At 51.0% G+C, this 22065-nt stretch overlaps 10 protein-coding genes across 10 annotated transcripts; 6 read left to right on the top strand and 4 right to left on the bottom strand.

The window, feature by feature from the left end:
• Positions 1 to 57: 57 nt before the first annotated feature.
• On the top strand, positions 58 to 1438 carry MYCFIDRAFT_125575 (uncharacterized protein; the record flags this gene model as incomplete). The annotated part of the gene is made up of 3 exons (XM_007924051.1): positions 58 to 206; positions 276 to 638; positions 691 to 1438. Coding segments are annotated over 3 exons (1260 nt in total), but the record flags the coding sequence as incomplete, so codon positions are not given.
• A 738-nt stretch (positions 1439 to 2176) lies between these two features.
• Positions 2177 to 4693, bottom strand: MYCFIDRAFT_89938 (uncharacterized protein; the record flags this gene model as incomplete). The annotated part of the gene is made up of 2 exons (XM_007924050.1): positions 2177 to 4038; positions 4108 to 4693. The coding sequence occupies 2 exons, from the start codon at positions 4691 to 4693 to the stop codon at positions 2177 to 2179; spliced, it is 2448 nt and encodes an 815-aa protein (XP_007922241.1).
• Positions 4694 to 5343: 650 nt separating this feature from the next.
• Positions 5344 to 5940, top strand: MYCFIDRAFT_193570 (uncharacterized protein; the record flags this gene model as incomplete). Its single annotated transcript, XM_007924049.1, has 1 exon — positions 5344 to 5940. One exon carries the CDS (start codon positions 5344 to 5346, stop codon positions 5938 to 5940), a length of 597 nt encoding a protein of 198 aa, XP_007922240.1.
• An 827-nt stretch (positions 5941 to 6767) lies between these two features.
• On the bottom strand, positions 6768 to 8071 carry MYCFIDRAFT_56981 (uncharacterized protein; the record flags this gene model as incomplete). The annotated part of the gene is made up of 2 exons (XM_007922008.1): positions 6768 to 7700; positions 7754 to 8071. 2 exons carry the CDS (start codon positions 8069 to 8071, stop codon positions 6768 to 6770), a joined length of 1251 nt encoding a protein of 416 aa, XP_007920199.1.
• Positions 8072 to 8292: 221 nt separating this feature from the next.
• On the top strand, positions 8293 to 9378 carry MYCFIDRAFT_213771 (uncharacterized protein; the record flags this gene model as incomplete). Its single annotated transcript, XM_007924048.1, has 1 exon — positions 8293 to 9378. The coding sequence occupies exon 1, from the start codon at positions 8383 to 8385 to the stop codon at positions 9376 to 9378; it is 996 nt and encodes a 331-aa protein (XP_007922239.1). The 5' UTR covers positions 8293 to 8382.
• A 1478-nt stretch (positions 9379 to 10856) lies between these two features.
• Positions 10857 to 12476, top strand: MYCFIDRAFT_32681 (diacylglycerol kinase; the record flags this gene model as incomplete). The annotated part of the gene is made up of 1 exon (XM_007921734.1): positions 10857 to 12476. One exon carries the CDS (start codon positions 10857 to 10859, stop codon positions 12474 to 12476), a length of 1620 nt encoding a protein of 539 aa, XP_007919925.1.
• Positions 12477 to 12853: 377 nt separating this feature from the next.
• On the bottom strand, positions 12854 to 13418 carry MYCFIDRAFT_171129 (uncharacterized protein; the record flags this gene model as incomplete). Its single annotated transcript, XM_007924047.1, has 4 exons — positions 12854 to 12901; positions 12926 to 12958; positions 12998 to 13051; positions 13086 to 13418. 4 exons carry the CDS (start codon positions 13416 to 13418, stop codon positions 12854 to 12856), a joined length of 468 nt encoding a protein of 155 aa, XP_007922238.1.
• Positions 13419 to 16409: 2991 nt separating this feature from the next.
• On the top strand, positions 16410 to 17553 carry MYCFIDRAFT_119925 (uncharacterized protein; the record flags this gene model as incomplete). The annotated part of the gene is made up of 3 exons (XM_007924046.1): positions 16410 to 16678; positions 16750 to 17159; positions 17216 to 17553. Coding segments are annotated over 3 exons (1017 nt in total), but the record flags the coding sequence as incomplete, so codon positions are not given.
• A 38-nt stretch (positions 17554 to 17591) lies between these two features.
• On the bottom strand, positions 17592 to 18914 carry MYCFIDRAFT_210169 (uncharacterized protein). The gene has a single exon (XM_007924045.1). It carries the CDS (start codon positions 18815 to 18817, stop codon positions 17762 to 17764), a length of 1056 nt encoding a protein of 351 aa, XP_007922236.1. The 5' UTR covers positions 18818 to 18914; the 3' UTR covers positions 17592 to 17761.
• A 243-nt stretch (positions 18915 to 19157) lies between these two features.
• On the top strand, positions 19158 to 19693 carry MYCFIDRAFT_171126 (uncharacterized protein; the record flags this gene model as incomplete). Its single annotated transcript, XM_007924044.1, has 5 exons — positions 19158 to 19196; positions 19227 to 19550; positions 19589 to 19603; positions 19635 to 19643; positions 19679 to 19693. The coding sequence occupies 5 exons, from the start codon at positions 19158 to 19160 to the stop codon at positions 19691 to 19693; spliced, it is 402 nt and encodes a 133-aa protein (XP_007922235.1).
• Between the last annotated feature and the right edge of the window lie 2372 nt (positions 19694 to 22065).

The raw sequence follows: 22065 nt of genomic DNA, 5'->3' as shown, positions 1-22065 counted from the left end.
GAGAACACTGTCGAGAAAGCTGCGGTGCAGAATTTTGAATGACATTGCGTGCCATAATCGCAGAAGATGACGGCTTCGGAGCAGGCAGGAGAGAAGAGTGCGACTGCTGTCCAAAGTCGATCGGTCGAAGTGCAGAAAGACTCTGGCGTGAAAGCGTGGTCTCAAGTCGTGGGCGCTTTCTGCCTGTACTTCAACACATGGGGTGCGTCGTGGATCACAGTATCTTGGAGAAATGTAGTGTGCGCTGACACAATGCCCGCAGGACTTCTCTCCAGTTACGGAAGTTTTCAATCTTTCTATGAGGAAGATCTGTTGAAGTCGAATAGCTCTTTCCAGATCTCGACGATTGGCTCTCTGCAAAGCTTTCTGCTTGTCTTCCTGGGGTTCCTGGCTGGACCTCTCTACGATGCTGGATACAGCCGACATCTGCTTTCGTGTGGCTCGGTATTGATTGTTGTGGGAACCATCGCTCAGAGTTTCTGCACGCAGCTGTGGCAGCTGCTGCTCGCACAAGGCCTGTGCATTGGCCTCGGATGTGGATGTCTGGCAGTCTTGAGTGTCGCGATCCCAAGTCTCTGGTTCACGCACCGCCTCCCGCTCGCAAATGGCATCGCTGCGTCAGGTAGCGGTCTAGGAGGGTATGCGAATCAGTCTCGATCGGTGGTTGATGGATTGCTGATTTTTGCTCAGTATTATTTTGCCCATTGTCGTCAGGAACCTGCTTGGCCAAGTTGGCTTTGGCTGGACGGTTCGCGCGATCGCACTCATCGTGTTGGCGCTTCTCGTGTGTGCCAACCTACTCCTCCGTGTGCCTCAGCCGGCCAAGCAGAGACGGCGTCTCATTGATGTGGATTCGTTGACGGACTGGCCTTATGTCTGCTTCGTGATGGGGTGCTTCTGCGTATTCCTGGGAATGTATACGCCGTTCTACTACGTGGCGAGCTTTGCGCTCCGGACTGGCCTTGCCTCCGAAAGGGCGGCTCTATACATTGTTACGGCAATGAACGGTGGCTCGATCCCGGGGCGTATCATTCCCGCTTTTTTTGCTCAGCGTTTTGGCCCCTTGAACATGATCATCCTGACCACGATTGCGCTGGCAGCTTGCGGGCTGGGCTTTCTTGGTGTGGGAAGCACGGCAAGTGTCTATGTCGTGGCTGTGTTGTATGGCTTCTTGAGCGGCACTTTCTTCGCTCTACAACCGACTGTATTCACGCGCCTGACCTCGAATATGGCTGTGCTTGGAACCCGCTTTGGCATGGCGTTTACTGTTCTTTCAGTTGCTCTGCTTTTCGGAACACCCATCGCCGGCGCTTTACAGGGTCCAGGTGGCTATGACGCGTCGTGGATATGGGGAGGAGCCACGCTGTTCGCCGGAAGCTTGTTCATATGTCTCGGAAGAATGTTGAAGGCGGATTGGAAGCCTTGGAAACGGTTGTGACGATATCGTGAAATTGAAATTGAAGGAATAGTTGATGTCTGAAGTTGGGAGCAAGCCAGGAAGGTTCCCATGGAAGCTCAGTCCAGAACTCAAATTTGAGAGAAGATCGTGAGTCAGCATAAGCACCCGCCCGCCAATCCTTGTCACATATTGGCCGACTTCGAGAGAAAGGCTGTGTTCAGAATGCCCGGACGCTTCACAGAGGATGAACTGGTGATATAGATCCCTATTCACTCAAAATGCCAATTCAGACATTAATTCTGGTACTATGTACAAGGCGCGGAACCCCCACTCTCTTCTTTCTTGCTAACAGACATACAGTAAAACGCACAGACTTGTGGTATCTCGTTTTCCTTCCCATCCATCATCAAAAACGACAAGCAAATGCGAAAAAAGGAGGAAGAAGAGGAGCTACGCGTGGCATTGGCCCAGAAAAAAAAGTCGCGTCTCGCCCGCTTGCCTTGCCAAAGAAGGCTCACATGCCTCAGTTCTCGAGCATAGATCTTCCATCTGGTGATTCCCATCACGGGTGCAAGCGGGTGGGTATCGACGATATGAGGCCGTATCATGCGTCGAAAATGGTTGCGTGACTCTGTTGTGAGAAAAAAAGGCGTCGCTTGCGCGCTCGATGCAAAAAGATATTGACATTTAAGCTGATGTTGCGTCAGATGCATATCAAGGAAGAGAAAGAAGCTGTCGATTTCAGCTTTAGGTCGTAAGATGCGCTTCGCCGAGCGTCTACTGCGGCGTCGGGGTCTTGTTCAGTCCAAGATTAAGCCAGCTCATATCTGTGTTGCCCGGGTTCGGGTGCTGCTGTTCTGATGACTGCGCGCCGGGCGCTACTTGCTCGTTGCCTTTGGCGGTAAGGTAGTCCATACCCGGGAAGACTGTCACAGTACTACTGCGATCCAGCTCTGCAGGCTTGTTCGTAAGGGCTGGGGCTTTCGGCGGAAGTGCCCATTCTGTTTGCTGAGCTTTGGGCGAAGCCCATTCTGACGTGGGTCCGGCAGCATGGCTGAGCTTGACCTTGGAAGGTTTGTAGGTGGTGCCAGCGCCTGGGAAGAAGCCAGCCGACTTGCCTCGGGAAGGAACTCGTAGGCCTGGGTCGTGCACGCTGTTTGTGTAGACGCTACTGGTCGCACGTCCCCGGTTCACAATGTCTCCGCTCATTGGAGTCCAGGCTGTCTGCGCAGACTCGTTATACAAGTCGCTCGTTAGATTGCTACTCAGCGTTGAACGATTGTCGAATGAGCCAACACTGGTCGCTTGGGAGCTGCGAGGATCCACAATCTGGCCCTTTTGAGCACTACTTTGCTGGCCAGCACTGCCTGTCCTCGACAAGTCCTCCCGCGAATCCATAAATCTGGGAGAGCCCCTAGCCACATGTGATAATCGCTGGCCATCGACTGTCTTACTGAAGTCGATGTCAAGAGGCGGCACGAGTGCTGATGACGGTATTGTCGACATTTGCGACGGTCGTCGTTCATCTTGTGAGTATTCCGAGGCGGCATCGCTGGTCATGCTTTGCGCGCTCAATGTCTTCGGCTTTGCATAGGCGGCTGGCAAGTGTGAGAGCCCATTAGGCCCTGTCGGCTGGCTGGTAGCGAAATACTTCGACCAGCCTGAGCTTCTTTTCCTCTCGATCCTTGTGTCCTTGTCGAGCGCAGTGCTGCTAGCCACTCCTCCAGGAACGGGCAAGTTCGACTTTGGCACTGGGACCTTATCGCCAATGTCCATCATCTCGTGGTTCTCGGTCGGGACGAAGTTGCCATGCTTGTCCTTAACAAGCTGAGCAGTACTCTCAAAGCTAGCCTTCGGTTCCTGACCTCGCGTGCGACTGCCACCATTGCCCCACTTGTTGGTCATGATAGCAAGCGAGCTGTGCGAGCCATTGTTGCGATCGAACCTATCCTGCCTGGGCGGCGGTGCAAGCTCGTGGGACGAAAGTCCGGCTTCTTTCATGAACGATGCACCCCGATCCGCAAAGCTTAGCCGCCCAGCACCATCCTCACCAGCGCCATCCTTCTCTTGAAGATAGCCATCCCTCTTCTTCGCCTTCATCTTTCGCCATCTCAGGAACAGAAGCACTAGTATGAACAAGGCCGCGATACCACAAAGCACGCCTAGTGTAATGCCAAGAGTTCGCATCATTTTGTCGTGAGCAGATGGGCCACCTGCACTGGCAGCGGCTGTGGTTGATGACGGCGTTGCCGATTCTGTCGGGGTTGCTGTGGCAGACGGTTTACTGGTCGAGCTAGCTTGAAGAGGCTGCTGCTGCTTCGAGCTGAAGAACTTGTTTGCGTCGATCCAGGAGTTCTCGCTTTGATCATACATAATGAGAGGGTCGTTGTCATTGCCTCCTGCCATGACAATGACTCCGTCGGAATTTCTCGCAATTGAGCAATCCTCCCTTGTAGACGTCGGTGCGTTCGTGCTGTTGTATGTCGGCCAACTTGAGATTGAGAGATCTCGTTTTTGCGGATTTGATGATGAAGCAGCACCAACCGTTTCACCGGTATGTGCGGGTCGACCACCCTCGCCAAGCAGCACAATTCCTTGTGCGGTGTTGGGTGAGGTGTGCATGTCAAAGACTTGTAGTACTTTGCTGCCGTCGATCCCATCAACAACTACAGCTCGTGAAGCAGGGTTCAATGGCTCAGCGAGCCCACTTGAGAGGTTGGTCCATCCTTCGCTTGGTCCGAACAGCCAGATCTCATTCCTCAGTGTCTGGCCGCCAACGAGGACCGCATGGCTGCTATTCCAGGGTTGAAGGATTGGATTATTCGCCGGTGGGGCGTATGAAAGGTACCCTTGTATGTCGTAAGGGTATTGTGTCGAGAGGAGGAAGGTTTGCGATGAAAGATCGGCCGGTTGGTCTTCTGGTGCTCCGGCATAGATCAAGATGGATTGCGAATCTTCCAGGTAGGCGATGCTATGGTTCATGCGATTTTGTAACACATCGGCAAGCGGCGTTATGGCTTCCCACCTTTTGTCATTGAACAAATATCGCTGCACACCCATGAAAGTTCCATCATCAGATCCTCCACCGATCACATATAGCGCACCATCCGCATCGTCCTTGACACAGGCCGGCGCTTTCACTTTGTAGTCCGTCTTCGTCTCCTCCGTCCAGGTAGCGTTCTTTTTGAGAGGCAATGACTGCAGTCCGCCATCGTTGTCGAGTACGTAAAGTGTGTCGCGGTCGATGGCTGCGCAATGTCCGCTCAGCGACGACTCCGGTAGAGGGACAGACATTCGCTGTTGGCCAGCGCCGCGTCGCCCGGCAGCTCAGCGCCGAAAATGACGAGGTGTGTGTATGCTGCCAACAGTGGTGGGTGTGGGCGAGGCTCAGCTCGGCAGGGTGGTGGAGTGTAGGGAGCGCTCGCTAAGCATGTGTCCCGGCGAGGGGTGAGTGAGTAGTCGGCGGTGCTATGCCAGCCGCGACTGCGTGTACCTGCGTTCGAATGTGGTTTCCGGCGCCTGTCGTGCCCGCAAGGCGTGCCTTCTGTGCTCGATGCGTCCTCGGGACGACTGTACAATCCGAGCACTGCCACCTTTTGCTCTTTCCAATTCTGGTCGCGTGAATGTATTAGCTAAGTTCCAATGAGCGAATTCGATGTCTCCTGTCGGGCAAGGGCAGCGGCAGTGGCAGGTGGCCGAGATCCGTTTGGTATAAGCAGTCCAGTGCAGTCCGGCGGTGGTGAACGAATGAAAGTTTGCGGTCGGAGCCAGCGAGGGTGTGTGTTCTGCGGGCAGGCGGGCAGGCAGTGTAGAGGGTGTCAGACGTGATAGACAGGTCTCAGGTAGAAGGAGCGAGCGAGCGAGCAGGGATGTGGATCCAAGACTGTTTCGACTTGGACGCGACTCGATAAATGATCGTCCAGAACGGCGCGCAACTCCAAATAATGGCAGCAGCAGCGAAGAGCAGAGTAACGAGGGTGGTTCAGGCCAGCGAGCCGTGGGGAATTACATTACACCGCGAGTCTGCGCACCGCGACGACAACGACAGCAATGTGCTGCGAGAGGATGCAGAGGGCGGATGCACGATGGGCGGCGCGGCGCAGGTACAGGCGCAGGAACCGGGGACAGCCTTGGCGCTCCTCCCTCCTCCTCTTCTATTGGCGGCAGGAAAAGGAGACGCAGAAGAACTTTCCACCGAACGTCAAATCGTCTTCCGTCTGCGCTCCCTGGCCCGATTGACTCGACCGCATGGCTTGTATTCTAACACTAACATGGCATGGCCTCACGAGACAGCCATGTTCATGGTTATCGATGCAAAACACAACCTCTACGACCACCTTTTGCCCTTCGCCTCGTCCTCCGAAACACGCGCACGATCGAGCCGTCGGCACGTTGCCAGCCCTATCGGGAAGCTTGGAGTACTTCCTCGACACGACGAGAAGGACGGTATCCACCATCACGAGCTGCATCGTTATTCGAGAGCGCAGACAGCACCAAAGGAGTTGCTGCAACGCGTCCTGACTCCCGACGAATACAAATAACGCGGTAATGTGTGAATGCACCTCTGCAAATCCCTGCCAAACGCTATCGGCAAAGAAAACACCCTGGTACAGGGTGTCCACTGCATACAAGAAGCCGATCCGAGACTAGATTGCTCTGCTCCCCTTTGAATCTACTATATGAATCTGTGGAGTGTTTACCACGTATGCGTTGGCTGAATTTGAATTCCGAACGAATCTTGCTCTATGCAGGATGCAGGCGAGAACGGCTTCCTGTACGTCGATGACACGCTGTACTGTAGCGTCGTAATGAAGCATAGCGGTTCAAAATCATCCGGCGTGCTTCAGTCGCATGTCGAAGGCAACTTCACGGAAACTGTGCTACTAAATTTACATTTGGACTCGGAAGATAGCTGCTGACGAGTACGAATTCGTTCTTCGTAATATAGCAAGCATAGCATCTCATGGCTTCGCTGTGGAATTGCGTAATGTGCATCTCCATCATTGCGTGCAGGATTGTGCCTGTGACAGGGGAGCGCGAGAGTTTCTTCTAGAATTGGACCAGTCAGGGTTCGAAGTTGGGTTCGAGCGTGTCACGCACGTCCAGAGCCGCCTTGACGAGCTTCATCACGCGAAAGAGATAATCTCCGCGAAAGTAAGATATAAGAGCGCTTGATCTCAACTTGAAACGGGGACGTTGTTCCAGTAGAGGAGCACGACTTGGCGCTCGATGATACTAAAGGCTTTGGACAAGGAGGATCGTGGAGGTGTATCTCACGCATTCGCTTGTTGACATGGCTACTTGCTCTAAATGCGACCAAATGCTGTGCTGAAGTCATGACGGTACCTCATTCGAGCTCCCTTCCATCTCACATCGACACCGAATTTGTCACCTCAACGAATTCCTCCCACTGCCTCAATGCCTCACCGCTCTTAATACACCACCTCGCTCTTCTCAAGCCTTCCTTCCATCTCAACCCACCAGGACCTCTTTCCTTGATCACTTGACCGTCATCACCCTCTCCCATACGACTCTCATCCGCGTCACAAACTCCACTCGAAGTGAGCAACGCAGCAGTATTCAACAGCACGAAATGCAATACCGGGTCGTCATCTGGCCTTTCATTTCTCAGAATCTGCATCAGAATCTCCGCATTCTCGTCCGGACCTTTACCTCCAAGAACTGTATCGAGGGAATGTCGTGGTAGACCAAAGTCTTCGGGCGAGATTGTGAACTTGGTGATTTCTACTGGTGGCCTCCCTTCACCGTTTATGGGTTGAGTTTGAGGTTGGTGAATGTACCAGCAATGTGTAATTCCAGCGCAGGAAATCTCGTCGAGGTTTTCGTCTCCACAGACGATCAACGCCTTTCTGGATCCGCTGAGTTTGAGTGCGTCTGCGAAGTTCTGCCCAATGTCTTTTCGTGCAACGCCAAGAATCCTGCATTCGACTAGACCAGTGTCATGAACTGGATTTGCGAGAGGGCCGAGAAGATTGAAAACTGTGCGAACCGGTACCTCTCGTCTCGTTGCCGCAGCGTGCTTCATTCCTGGATGCCATTCACGTGCGTAGAGAAAGGCGTAATTTGTCCGCTCGTAGATTTTGGGCAAGTTTCCTGCCGTGGTTGCGGCGATGATGGGTGGCTTGGGTGCATGCTGGAGGAGATCTGCAGAGCCTGAGAGCGATGTTGAGGAGTTGTTGCCGTGCTTTGCCATGAGGAGGATCGCCGAAGCTATGATGGAAGAAGTCGTAGAGACGTTGAATGTGTTATGTCCATCGCCACCGGTTCCAACGATGTCACACTAGGAGCGAGCGTTAGTTGAGGCAAGGAAGTGAAGAATGGAAGTTGACTTACAAAGCCGCCACCGTACGTCCCTTCAGGCTTTCGTCGCTTCTCCCAGACGCTTTGCAATGCCGACTCATCCACTTGAGCGGCCGCTTCCCGCATTGAAGTCGCACATGCTGCCAGAACTTCGGCTTGGTGGTCGAGATTCGTGGTATGCAAAGCCCAGAGCAGCACGCCGAATTGCACAGGTGACAGACTGTCGGTGAAGATCAAGGATATAGCGGCCGCGATCTCTTCTGCCGACACTTTTCTTGCCGACTCTAGCGTTGCGAGTTTCTTGAGGAGGCTCGATATTGAGACGTATCCTGTATTGTCGTGGACGGCCATGTTGGGCCAGTTGGAGTATGTGTCGCAGTGGATATGCTTACTTTGTGGTTATGCGACTTATCTGGCTTGTTTTGGTGCTCAATGGCAGTTTGTGAGTCAGCGGCATTGGTTTGTGGGTTCCATGTGTCTTTGCTTGGGCTTTTGAAGCTTTGAAGCGTTGCTCCAAAACTTTGTTCTGATGCACTTCACATGAACCATCACTAGTACTGTAGCATCCGCCGCGTACCGCACCCATCATTGCGACGATTGCCGTTCCCTGCGCTGCTTCCATTACGTTGTGAAGAAGTATTCCTCGGTTCCATATCCCGATCATGCCGCCGCGCCTAAGAGTTCCATCGAACGCACTACGGCCGTCGTCAGGAGCACAGTATGTCTGCTGGCAGTGCAGAAGACATGCATCACTGGCTGCTGCTGCTGCGACAACACCAGCGCCGCCCATCGACCGGATGACGAAGCCTGCCAGACCAGTCGCCAGATATCCCGCGACGCAACCTCCATCCTACAAGCCCCCAGAGTTCCGCAAGACTCAGCTTCATCGGCAGTATCAGTCATTACTGCGCGCATCGCCCCTGATGCTGATCTTCCAGCATAACAATCTGAAAGCGACAGAATTCATGAGCATACGAAGAGAGCTCGCGCAGGCATTGAGAAAAGTCGATGAGGAATTGGCTAGGAATGGAAATAATGATTACATGGGAGATCAGGTCAAGCTGTCAGTGGTGCAGACTGGCATTTTTGCGTCAGCTTTGAAGGTCGTCGAGTTCTGGGATCCTAAATTCGAGTTAGAGGTGGAAGGAGCGCGCGGCAGCAAAGGGAAACCATTGAAGCAGGTACACGGCCTCTCCAAAGAAGCATGGATGACAGCAAAGATGGCCAAGACGAAGCACGGTCTGGAGGCACTGCTGTCAGGCCCGCTGTGTGTTTTATCAGTCCCCACCGTCTCACCACAGCATCTCAAGGCAGCTCTTACCATACTGGCCCCAAGCAGTGACTTCCCGGCGCCGAAGCGGAAGTCGAACCCCAGCTACCACGAGCCTGCCGTGCAAAGTGGCCTGCAAAAGCTCATGCTTCTCGGAGCACGGATCGAGGGCGAGGCGATGGACACAGAAGGTGCGAGATGGGTTGGTAGCATTGAAGGTGGTCTGGAAGGACTTCGCGGACAGCTTGTGGCCATGTTGCAAGGTATTGGTGCGGGTGTTACAAATTCACTAACAGCTGCATCTACCAACCTTTACTTGACCATGGAAGGCAGGAAGATGATGATGGAAGAGGAAGGCAAGAGTGATACATCGACTGAGCAGGCATAAGACGTCCATGTCGCTCCCGTCAGTTGACTTCAAACCAATCAAGACACATTCCAGTAGTACTTACGAGCGCCAGCGATGGCCTCGCCTGCATACTCAATCATTGCATTCTCAAACACCGAATTGACGTATGGAACACGACGCTGCAACTCGTACCACCCTGCTAATGCTTAGAAGGTACGGCAGGATAGCTTGCATCCATTTCCAGATTGCGGGTACTGTGTACTGTTCTGACATCGCGAGGTTCACATTGGACATGGACACGAACATTTTCTCGATACTTTTACCTTTCGATCCATCTTACACCCCGATCCCGAACGATCATCTGCATTTGGGCGAGATCGTAAATCGCTACATTCTAGATCAGGACAAGGTCCACGGGAAAACGTGGGCACACTTGGCGTGTTGGATGACAACCGGATACTTGGAGCAGGTAACCGGGCCTCGATTCGAAACCTTTGAAGAAGTCATTCAATTGTTGAGCGATGCCTACCGACTCATGGTCCACCAGCAGATCTCTGGACATCATTTCGAGAATTCAATCATTGACCATGCCATCGGGATATTGACCGATGATATACATTGGCTCAATCCTTGGAACTGCATCACCACTTTATTGGATCACCTCAAAGGCAGATATCACGTCGGCCTGGGCAAGTTTCTGATCGATTGGATTGTTCACGGCCCTCGAAAAGACTGGCGTGTCTTCGAGGCACTTCTCAGTTTGTTCGCTCGTCCCGAGAAGGATCCAGAGATGGCCACTGCATTGATGGTACTTAATGGAGCGATAACGAAGGCTTTGTTGGTCGACAAAGCTCGACCGGATCCTGTATACCCAGATCTAAGTTCAAAGTGGATATTCGACCTTTGTCGATACCATGTGAGGTGTAACAGAAAGGAATGTTTGTACCAGAGGGCGATAGGAGACCCAATTACAAGGTGGAAGCTTAGAGGTTGGCAAGAACCGGAAGAGAAGTGGACGGCGCCTTACAGGTCATATAATCGTTGGCAGCGGCAGGGCAATTGATTGATGTTAATGGATGTTTGACGGGGACTGTGCTGTCAATACAGCGGCACTGCTTTGGCTAGATGTATCATGCTTCGATCTGCATGATAGGCTCAAGATGCACAAGCACTAAGGACCACATGATTGAAATGTATGTGCTTCGTAGAGTCTTTCATTCCCCATACCACTATTACTACTATATCGGATCGGCATGCTTGCATTTGCATGCGTCGGGTGCAGCATTGCCGTGGACCCCTATGACCTGTCCCTGTGCTCACGGTGGAGTTGTGGAGCGACTCCGAGCGAGATCCGGAACCTTGGTCAAGAAGCTTATTCAATAGAATAGAATACCTGTTTGCGATCAGACGCAGCCCATTATTATTCCATTCCTTCACCACTGCACCATTTCACCTCTTCGCGTACACTCAGTCCCGCGCTTTCACTCGCTCAGCGCGCGGCTCCGACATCCGCCAAAATGCCCAAGACCGCATCTCCCGCGCCGTCTGGCCACAATCCCTTTGATGACCCAGCTGGCTCTGAGGCATCGCTGGAATCCAATAACGTACTCACAGTTGACCGCAACGCAACGCTCACCCTGGGAACCGATTCGCTGATTCTGCTGGATGATGGGTTGAGACATCGGAGAAAATTCTGTGGACTACTGCCATCATTATCCAAGACGACTCGCGCCATACCATTTCACAGCATTCTTTGGGCTGGACTCAGTGACTTCGAAGTAACCGTACATTACGTGCAGCCAGTTGGGAGGAAGAGCAAGGCGTGCAAAGTGTCGTATATTCACTACACGATCACGGACAAGACCTTACATTCCCACGCGAAGCAATGGGTGGAACAGCTCTTGAATCGAGCGTATCCGCCGAACACGCGCAGGAAGAAGAGGATAAAGGTGCTGGTGAATCCGTTTGGTGGGCAGGGATACGCGCAGAAGATATGGACGAGAGATGTGGAACCTATATTAGCTGCAGCGCAGTGTGAGATTGACGTGGAAAGGACGGCATACAGAGGACACGCTGTAGAGATTGCGGAAAAATTGGACATTGATGCATTTGACGTTGTAGCATGTGCTTCTGGGGACGGTCTGCCTCATGAGGTATTCAATGGACTGGCCAAGCGACCAGATGCGAGACGAGCACTTCGCAAGATCGCTCTCTGCCAGATCCCTTGCGGGAGCGGTAACGCGATGAGCTTGAATTGCAATGGCACGGACTCAGCTTCGCTAGCTGCTGTGGAGATTGTGAAAGGCATCCGAACACCCCTAGATTTGGTCGCAATAACTCAAGGAGACAGGAGAATGTGGTCCTTCCTCTCTCAAGCCGTAGGCATCATCGCCGAAACAGACCTGGGCACAGAATCTCTCCGCTGGATGGGCTCATTCCGCTTCACATGGGGCCTCCTGGTCAGGATGCTGGGCAAAACCATCTACCCGGCCGAAATTTCAGTCGTCACAGAAACCGACGACAAACGCGCAGTACGAGAACTCTACCGCAGGGCAGCCGAAGAACACGAAGCAGCAAATTCCAAGAACCTTCACACCGATGAGGAAGAAGACGAACACCCAGACCCCTCAGACCAACAACTCCCAACCCTAAAATACGGCACAATCCTCGACCGCCTCCACCCAGACTTCCTCACAACCGACCACCCAAACCTAGGAAACTTCTACGCAGGAAACATGTGCTACATGTCCCCCGACGCCCCATTCTTCGCCGCCGCCTTGCCCTCCGACGGTCGTCTGGACTTAGTCAACATTCCCGGAGACATAAGTCGGCTATCGGCCCTACAAATGCTCGTAAAAGTAGAAAATGGAACCCTCATAGACTTCCCTCAAGTCCAGTATTCCAAAATTCTGGCTTTTCGAATCAAACCACGAAAAGCTGCTCCAGAAGCGGGACGCAGGTTGAGGGCGAGGTTTAGGCAGTGGTTGGGAGGGACGGCAGGGCAGACGGAGGGTTTGATTGCGATTGATGGGGAGAGAATACCGTTTGAACCGTTCCAGGCAGAGGTGGTGCCTCGATTGGGAACTGTTTTGAGTAAAGATGGGAAATATGAGTTTGCGGGACCGAAGGCTCCGTAGAAGGAAGGAGAGAAGAGATGTGGCGTTTTTTTGTTGTTTGGGATTTTTGAGTGGATGGATGATACCCGGTTTCATGGAATGGAAAGATTTTTCATTCATGGGAAGAGTAAGAAAAGCACTGCAAGCAAGGTGCATTAGTATTGTTTGCTTCATAGGAAGGTGTAGAACAGTGTTGATGACAGACGGGCTTTTCAGCTGGATCACGTTTCAGAACTCATGCTCATTCGTGCATATGATAAAGTATGCTGAAGTATTACAGGTACACCCAATTGACAGCGGAGAACTCTGATTATGCATGAAACCGACAGCTGAAGATGTTTCAGTGCTTCATTATAATCAGGCTTATCGAAATACTCTTGCCGCGCCAGCCCTCCTGATCACTTGAAAACGCAGAGTCCAGCGACTCCTATGCCCACGAGATTTTCCTTCAGCAACAGCACGATTATCACCAGTTCCAAGTATTGACATTGCCACCCGAACGGCTCGCCAACAAAACTCCCTCGATCGCCTTAGCTTCGAACATTTAGTTCCAGGAGGAACTTTCTCGAGAGATTGATCACTTTCACTACCTGAAGCTGGCACACATAGGGGTAGCCGGGTTAAAGCGACGTGCTTCTCTTCTAGAATATGAATGTTCAAGAAGCGCGTGATGGAGTCCAGCGTACGGTGGTCGCACAGAGTGGCTGGCTGATGAATTTCAATAGCGGCCATAGTCGATCGGCTTCTGGGACCTCTTTGTGGCGCAAAAGAAGAGCAGATTGAGCGTTGTGCTGCAGCCTTTCGAGCACTCTTGAGATTCTCGTCGCAGATGGAGGGTGGTAGAAGCTTAGTGTGTTTCGGAGCGATTTTGGAATCCCCGTGATTGTAAGACTCATTCCCTCTTGCGTGTGTTGGTGGGCAGATTCGATGGCGGTGAATGGAGTGCGCGATAGGGGTATGCATGTGCGTCTAGTAGTATAGCCCACGAGCTCGACGTCGAGTAGTTTGCTGAGCGGAGGAAGGAAATGCGGACTGCGTGGAGCATTTATGATCGAAGAAGGTAAAGGAGTTTCTGAATTACGGTATAGCTTCGTTGATTGGTATCCGGATCGATAAGAGCAAGAGGGAATTTTGAGACGTATAACAGACACCGACTGCCCACTTGCAGGCTGTAGCTGCCTCAAGCACCGATTTGAGAAGCAGCGTCCGTCCACCAGCATTGAAGGAGCGATTGGCAAGACACGGACCGTGAGCGCATCAGGAGAGTGTTCAGAAGAGAAGATATTCAGAGGTACCACACCACTCCGCTTACTGCAGGAATACCGCCGAGGAGAGCTGTGGGTCGAGGAGAGCTGTGGGTCGAGGAGCGGTGTTCATGAGCGTTGATGGAGCGATCGAAAAGAAGCAAGACTCCGCCGACCGTTGGCACGCTGCTGACGAGAGCTACGAGCCAAGAGGCAGCGGTCAACGACGCTCGGGGAGAGAAGCTGGCAGCTTTTTTACGGGGAGAAGCAGAGATGTCAGAGGCTTGGTGAATGGAGCAGCATGTCCTCGACAGCAGGATGGAGATGCATCACTCCACCGACTACGTGCTGCTAGCTGGCGTGAGAAGCGACATCAGAAGCGAAGTCTACAGAAGTTCGAGGAGCGGTGTACAATGGCACTGTCAGCGTGAGAGACGAATGGAAGCAGGCAAAACAGAAACACAGTGAATGGAGCACTATCTACAGAAATCGCTATTTACAAAAGGATCAGATTTGGCTTCACTCCAAAGAGCTACTGACATCTTGCACCACGAGAAGGTACTGATCCATTAGCAAGACGGCACGCCCACCCATGCCCCTGACACGTCGTATGGTTGAGCTTTGGCTGCACAGCGGAGCGATCACAGCCCATATGCCTCACACCTTAGCTTTCCCATACGAACGTGCGGCTCAAGTATGGCCAGGAAACAAAAGAAATATATGGCGCAGGCATTTCGCCCTAATAGAGCTCCAAGGCCTGGAAGCAGCGTTAGCAGAAGTCAAGATGATGGCGGGAAGGGGAAGAGGTGATGGGGTCTAGAGGCGATGATGTTTGCTCACATATTCGCCCCGGTAGACTCTCCATCTCGTCATCTCCGGGTCGACCTGGGCCTCCGAGCCAGGGCGGAGGATGACAGTTGGTGCTTCAGTGGCCCAAGGCTCACTGAACATCTTGGGACGAAGCCCGAAGAGGTCCCGAAGGAGCAACCGCAGAGGCAGACACATGTTGACTTCGTAATGTCTCAATGTCCCTTTAAGTTATGTGTGTGGTATGTGCAAAGCTCTGTAGCAGTTTGTGTATGTGGGAGAAAGAGAAGAGGAATTCAGAGGGGGGAAAGGGATACTTATAGTCTGTCTGTACTGAGATGTTCTCCCGTGCTGATAGGTTTTGGTAGACGTCGGGAGTTCGTGTGGACACGCTTGAGCTGGGAGGGCGTGTGCAGAGGCCGATGTGAGTGACTAAGCTTAGCATTGTGCACAGCGTTGGTTCCCGCTGCTTGAAGTATCACTTGTATCGGGGCAGCACGTCCACAACCCGAAGAAAGATGCTGATTAACGCGTGATTTCCAGAGCGAACACGTAGCTGGCTCTTACGTGCTGGCTTTAAGAGTGTCGTCACAGTTACAGCAGCATACACAACTCGGGTTGTGGAGAGGAGTGGGGGGGGGGGGGGGGGGGGGGGGGGTTCAGGTTGCAGTTCCTCCAAGTGCGGTCTTGAACCCGGACTGCAGAATCTCACAACGCCATCAAGAGGGATCCTGACAGTAGCGTCTGGTGCTCGCCGGCTGAAGGTAGGATCGTGTCTTGCCATGAATGAGTAGCTGCATTTGCATTGTTGGATGTAAGTCTCGCTCGCTGGAGTGCACCATCGTAGCTGTCGTAGGCTGGACTGATTGCGGAATGAGCTTTCCGCCTTCACGCCTTCCTTGGATGCAAGCACAGGATATCGTGCACCAGGCTCAAAAGGACCGTTTGGACAGCATTGGTGGGCAGCGACAAAGACCTGTCCGAGTGGGCTATTGCGCGATCATAGATTCCTGCTTCTCCATTCCCCCTATGGATTTTCTCTGAAGGAGGTCTGCAATCGTCCACGGCATTTTTCAGCGCAAGATATTGCTCGCTTTATTCTCGCGACTTAGGATCGAGTAGGCCATCGAAGATGTATTGGTATATTCTACGCCGAAGTTGATGAAGGATCAGTCTGGTGAATCGGACGAAGAGTGAGGGATTATCGTGGATGGTAAGTCTTCACCGGAGCGCTCAAAAAGCACGTGGAGGAAGAGAAAGAATTGGCAAGCAGTCGCGAATACTCAAAGGCGATGAGGGAGTGAAGTCAAGAGATCGGCAAGGAGCAGATTGTTTCAGGCTCGAAGAACTTGATGCCTTATACGAGACCATTGAAATCGTCCCACTCCTCTCTTGTCCCAAAACACGCGTGATCCTCGACGCGTGTTAAGTCTGCAATGGCATTAAAGGGCGTTCGGGGAACTCACGCTGCTTCTGCAACACCTCTGAGCAGGACAGGTGCCTCAATCCACTCGGTGTGAAAGAAGACCTGTGCTGACCTCAGGTCTTGCTCGACGAGATAATCGAGATTTCGACAAGCATCAGCTCTAGAATACCCATGCCAGTCTGCCGCAATCGCCCGACCTCACGCCCAGCGGAAGAGACGACGCAGGAACCGCACCACTTCTCTGCGTGGATTGATGTGTGCAAAGCGACAATTAGCCAGCAGGGAATAGATTTGTAGCCTTTCATCGACCTGTGGTAGCCCTACCTGACTCTACGGAATTGATTCCAGACGCAGCCTGGCTGGCCTACGAGAACCGTGAGACAAACCGATAAAAGGAGCAGGCCGAACATGGCACAACACGCTCCAAACTCGTCGAGTAAGCGGCGATCCAGATCTGCCAGGAGACTCCAGCACAAGATGTTCAAATCGCAGTTTTCAGAATCCCATCCTTTCGTACTTGCCATTTTCGGCTGCCAATACCACGACGAAGAACCAGATGCGTCGAAATCTGCACTCATCGCTCGATTCCAGAGCCTCCTTTCACAGAGTCCAGCCAAGCACGTAGAGACACTGGAGAGTGACGACATCAATAAGGATCGAGGTTCGTCTAGAGTCTGGATGAGCTACTGGTTCTCTCCGCCGCAATATGAATCATGGTGGCAGAGTCCAAATGTGGCAGACTTCTGGTCCGTCGAGCACCAAAGCTGATCTCATGAAAAAAATAAAACTTAGAATACTTGCTGACTCTCAATCTCAGGAGAAATCTCCCCAATGCTGCAGGTTTCTGGAGAGAAAGGTTTCAATTCACCTCCAAGAACTCCATGTTCGAGTCCAACCACGCGCGACCAAATGGATTCTCGCACCTCGGCTCCTTCGCGCCTCTCGTCGACAACACGGGATACTGGGGCGCGTACCGAGATCGTCTGGATCCAAACGATCATCTGGCATCACCATTGCAATCCGTTTCGACACCGGCTCAAATCTCCGGCCCGAAGATCCACCCCGATCGAGTGAAAATCAACACCTTTCCCGAAAACATCTGCTGCGTAATCGAAGGCCAAGACTTCAGTGCCATGCAGGAAAAAGAATTGCAATACTGGAGTGAGAATTTCAACGAACTTACAAACGAATGGGTGACAATTTGTCTCGAGGCTGATGGTCTTGACGGTACGCCACGCTTCTTAAAAACTCCTCCTGCTCTATCCTCAGCTCAAGTTTCCCAGGTATCCTCTCCTCCTGCCTTTGTCACGATCCCACAAGCCCTCTCATCCCACCTACGACATCTCGTCGTTGGGCTCGTGGTCTGAAGCATACTCGTCGTTTGCAGATCTTTTACTTCCAAGACCTGTCTTTCATGGAGCGTTTGGGGAAGAAGTATCAAGCACATCGAGATTTGCGAAAGGGTTTTTCGAAAGCTTATGGGCCTAAGGGAGCGATGTTTGGTGGAGAGCTTTTGCTTTGGGTTGATTTGGGGGTATTGAAAGCTGGAGATATTGAGGCGGAGTATGTCGGGTGTTATGAAGGGACTGGCTTTATGGGATTTGCTGGGCATGAGGCTTTTGGGGGTGGGGTTGGGGGAGTGAGGTGTCAGTTGTGATGACCAGTCAATCAAGAAAGTCTTTTAATGACCTCGACCGTGTAAGTGTCATTGTCCGGAGACTAATAAGCGAAAAGCGTTCATTTTGGCATGGAAATACCATGACTCCATACCTCCTCATACATCAAATCATAATCATCATACCTGACACATCCATACATGCTCCACTTCATTACGCCTTACCCGCCAACCGGTCCGCCTGATAAGCGATCCACTCCTTCGAATTAATGCCCTCCTCATCCGCATCATCCGCATGCGGCACACCCTCACCCTTCAAAGTCTTCAACTTACAAGCATCAATCGGTCTCACAAAATACACAATACTGTACCGAGGCCACTTCCCTTGCTCACCAGGCGAAGGGATCACCCGATGTCTTCCAGAACACAGCACGCCGTTTGTGAATTTCACCGCCGCATCTCCTAAATTCACGATCGCGCAGCCAGGCTTGGGCTTCACCCACATCCATTGCGCACCTTCGTCGTCGAAATCCAAGTTTCCGAGCACGCGGTTCGGAGAGCCGTAGACTTGCAGTCCACCGAGCCAGTTCATGAGGATGGTAATGGTTCCAAAATCTGTGTGCGAGGGCGTTTGAATTTCTGGCATTTCGGCCGTTTTTCTGGGAGGACCTCGCGTGATGCGAACATGGTCGCCAGCGGGTTCTTCAATCGTGTGTCTCGAGCGAAGTTCCTGAGGATCAATCCCCAGTTTCTTCGCCAAGACATCCATGATTTGCATGCCGGTGGAATGCGCGGCTTTGCAGTACTTCGCAAACAGCTCCTTGTTGTCCATGACAGGTTTGGGCCACGTGCGCGTCATTTGGGCGTCGGGCACGATCATGTCGTCTTTGGCCACGTTGAAAAATTCGGCGGTGTCGGGTGTCTTGTTTTTGTCTACGATGGTTTGTCCGACTTTCTTGTAGCCGAGGATCTCGCCTGGAGGGGGCAAATATTTCATCTTCTCTTCGACTGGCATTGCCATGATCTTTTCGCCCACTCGAGCGATTTCGTCGGCGCCTTTGTGGATGATCTGGCCTTCTTGGGAGTCGCTGAGGTCCAGGTAGAAGAATCCCCAGCTTTTGCATGCTTCGAACATGCGATTTTGTTCGGCTTGATCGCCATTTTGAATGTTGTGAAGAGAAATTGTTTGGAGATCTATGGTGTTTAGACCTTCTGGAAACGGCGGATACTGCTCGGGGGTGAACTCGGTATATTCTTCTGCGTGCGGCATATTTGGTTGGTTTGATGGTTGACGGTTTAGGAAAGAGGGATTCTCGTAGGAATGGTTTCTTGAAGGAAACGGGTTACCCTCACTTTCGATCTACATGCAGGAAGGAAGGATTGATGCAGAGAGGCAAAGCTCGAGATCTTGTTTATATAAGTAATCCGGCGGCTGTCCGGGCTTGATATCCTTGCGCTGACGGTAGTGTGTCGCGTGCCGGACGAGCGCTGTATATGTTTGGCCAAATGGGAGCAGTTCCGCGATAGAGCACTGCCGTTTCCGCAACTCCATCTACGAGAGATGATGTCAAACCCCCTCCTCATCCTTGCCCGCCTTGCCCGTCGGAACAATGTACAATACATCGCTGGCGGCTAACCGAGGACCCTTGGTAAGCAGCAGCTGCGATCACCACGTATAGTCCTGGGGAGAACACGTGCAGTCGAAAGGTCGGAAGATTGCCGAGATGGCTGACAGAGAAGCGAGAGAAGCCTTCTTACCACCGCATCTTACACGAAACAATCTCAGAGCAGGCCTCGCTGCTATATATGTAGGACATGGCAGCCGAAGTACTCTAGTGCCTCACCCTGCCTCGTCGAGGACGAGACGGGGAGTGCTTAAGTGGACACTGACCTCACTCACTATGGCAACATCGGGCAATAACCACGGCCTTTTGTATGCACGATCATCAATCTATGAAGCCAAGCAGGGTTGTATGGCGACAATTCTCCACAGACAATACGAAGTGGTTGTAGTTGTTGTTAACAGCGTACTCTAAGTTAGCACTCAGGAGCACTGGTCCTATATACAGGACGATTAACCGAGATAGCGGACGGGGGTGATCCCCGTACTGTGCTTTTCCGGAAGGTTGAGAATGCCAAGAACTAGAGGAACCCTACCGACTTTTTACTAGTAAATCGGGCATTTCGTCCTCCTCTCGACCTATTGCAATACTACGCTTAAAATAGTATCTATATTAATAGTATAGCCGTTAAATATATAGTCTAAGGTGTTATTATTATTATTCTAGCTCTTCTACGCTATTTACGCCCTTCTTATACCCCTACCTAACTATACCGCTCGACTCGCTAAAACCTATTTTAATAGCGGTTATAAGGTAATTAATATCGTACTAAAGATAGATACAAGCTAGTCGACCGTATATCGATAGAAGTACTACTATAATCTCTTTAGTAAGGTATTCTTACCGTCTAAGCGGTTTAAGTCGAGTCGTAAAAGGAAGATAACGAAGGAGATAGAAATCTACCTACTTAAGTACTTGTCGACGAGGCTAGAGGCATATCTCGAGGAAATATATACTACGCTATATAATCGCTTCGAGGTTAAGTTAGATCCGTCTATAGTATAGCGCTACCTATATCGACTTAATTAGACTTATAAAGCGGCTCGTAAGATTGCGAAGGAACGTAGTACGCTAGCGAGAGCCGCCTAGTATATAAAGAGCTAGAAATAGCCGGTAGATAAGTTAGTATTTATCGACGAGACTGCTTCTAATAAGAAGAGTAGACATCGCAAGTTTAGATAGTCTCCGAAGGGTATAGATTGCTACGATTATTAGTACGCGTAACGGTAAGAGCGAATGTTAGTACTTCTAGCACTTACAATCTATAGATATTTACCGTATACGCTCTATATCTAAGGCGCTATTAATTAAGTTATATTCGACGACTAGCTCGAGAATAAAGTACTACCGCTTCTTAGTAAGAATATAATTATTATAATAGATAACGCTTCTATCTATTATAGTAAGAAGGTTAAGGCTATAATCTCGTTAGCTAGATACACTCTCGAGTACCTACCGCCGTACTTACCTAACTTAAATCCTATCGAATAGACCTTCGCACTACTTAAGAAATAGCTTAAGAAGAATAGAGATCTTATAGCTAACTTCGAGACCTTCTAAGACTTCCTTATATAGGCTCTTAATTACGTTAGAAAGATAGATATAACCGGATTGTTTAAGTATAGTAGATATAATGTATACGGCTTCGAAGTTAACGCTTAAGCTAAGACCGAGTCGGAAGAAAGCTAGCTTACTAGCAATTTCTAGTCGCTTCAGATTTAACTACTATAATATTAATAATATACCTTAAGACTTACAGAATAGCTGTTACGGAGTAGTTGCTAAGTAGCAGGCTTGATGCCTTAGGCAGCTACGGCTTAGCGAGGATACTTCCTCGCACGCTTCCTTCTACCTCTAGATAGAACCGTACGACAACTCGTTTATCTCCTATACCTTACTGTCTCGTAACATTTTGTCGTACTACCCGTTAAGTCTATTATAGAAGGTTTTAGGGCTACCGAAAACGTGTCGGTACGGCATACTATCGTTAGGAAGAATTTTTATCTTTAAGCAACGCCGAACGGGCGCGTATATATCTAGTTAGAACGACTAGCTAGCTATAGAGTCGTATCTACAGTTACGAAGAGACGACAGATTATTAGGATAACCGTCTTATAAACATTTAGTTACGCTAGTCTAGAAGCGGCGCCTACCGAGGGTCGCGCGCAGAACTAGTTAAGTTAGGATATCAATCCGAAACACGTTAAGAGAAAGTTACACGGCAGCAATACGGCAGCTGCAGGACTATTTAACAATATTTACCGCTCGAGCGAGAGCGTAGGGAAGAGGGACAATTAGATCCCTAAGTTAGGTTAAGTTAGATACTAACTAAACAGTTGGTCTATACTCCGTACTTAGTTTCTATATACTATAGTCTTAGTCTTATTTCAGGTCTTACAGTTCAGTTTCTATATACTGCTTCTGTTTTATTATCCTATGTCTAGTATACTAGAGTCGCAATAGTCGGCTCCTACCGATCCTAATAAGTAGAGAAAGCTTCTTTAGGATATCGCTAAAATTAAAGCTAAAGGCAGTTAGGCGCTACGAGAACACTAAGCAGCTCAATCCGCGCGTAGACAATAATAAGAAGAAGACTCGGAAGATAGGGCCTTCCTCGAAGGCACCGATCTCTCGCCTTCTTCTCTACTACCGCTAATTTCGCGACGTACCTTCCCTACCTACGACGGTATCGATACTAAGCCGAGTACTACTATTGCTATACCTGCAACTACCTCCGCTATGTCTAAGGGCGGAGAAGACCCGCCGATACCTCCCGAGAAACCTTTTCTTAATCTATTAGTATTATTACGACTACCTTAGTAGCGGAGAGAGCCTAAGCTCTCGCTAACTAACCTATTTAGGAAGGATTATACTAGCTTAGCCGCAACTAGAGGTT

This window comes from Pseudocercospora fijiensis, assembly GCF_000340215.1.
Source record: "Pseudocercospora fijiensis CIRAD86 unplaced genomic scaffold MYCFIscaffold_1, whole genome shotgun sequence".
Classification (NCBI taxonomy): Eukaryota; Fungi; Ascomycota; class Dothideomycetes; order Mycosphaerellales; family Mycosphaerellaceae; genus Pseudocercospora; species Pseudocercospora fijiensis.
Note: the sequence above shows the minus strand (reverse complement) of the source record. Positions and strands in the feature narration are given on the sequence as shown.

Bases quoted from the DNA above. Each gene is read 5' to 3' on its own strand.
- MYCFIDRAFT_210169 (XM_007924045.1), bottom strand. From the start codon at position 18,817: ATGCCGCACGCAGAAGAATATACCGAGTTCACCCCCGAGCAGTATCCG.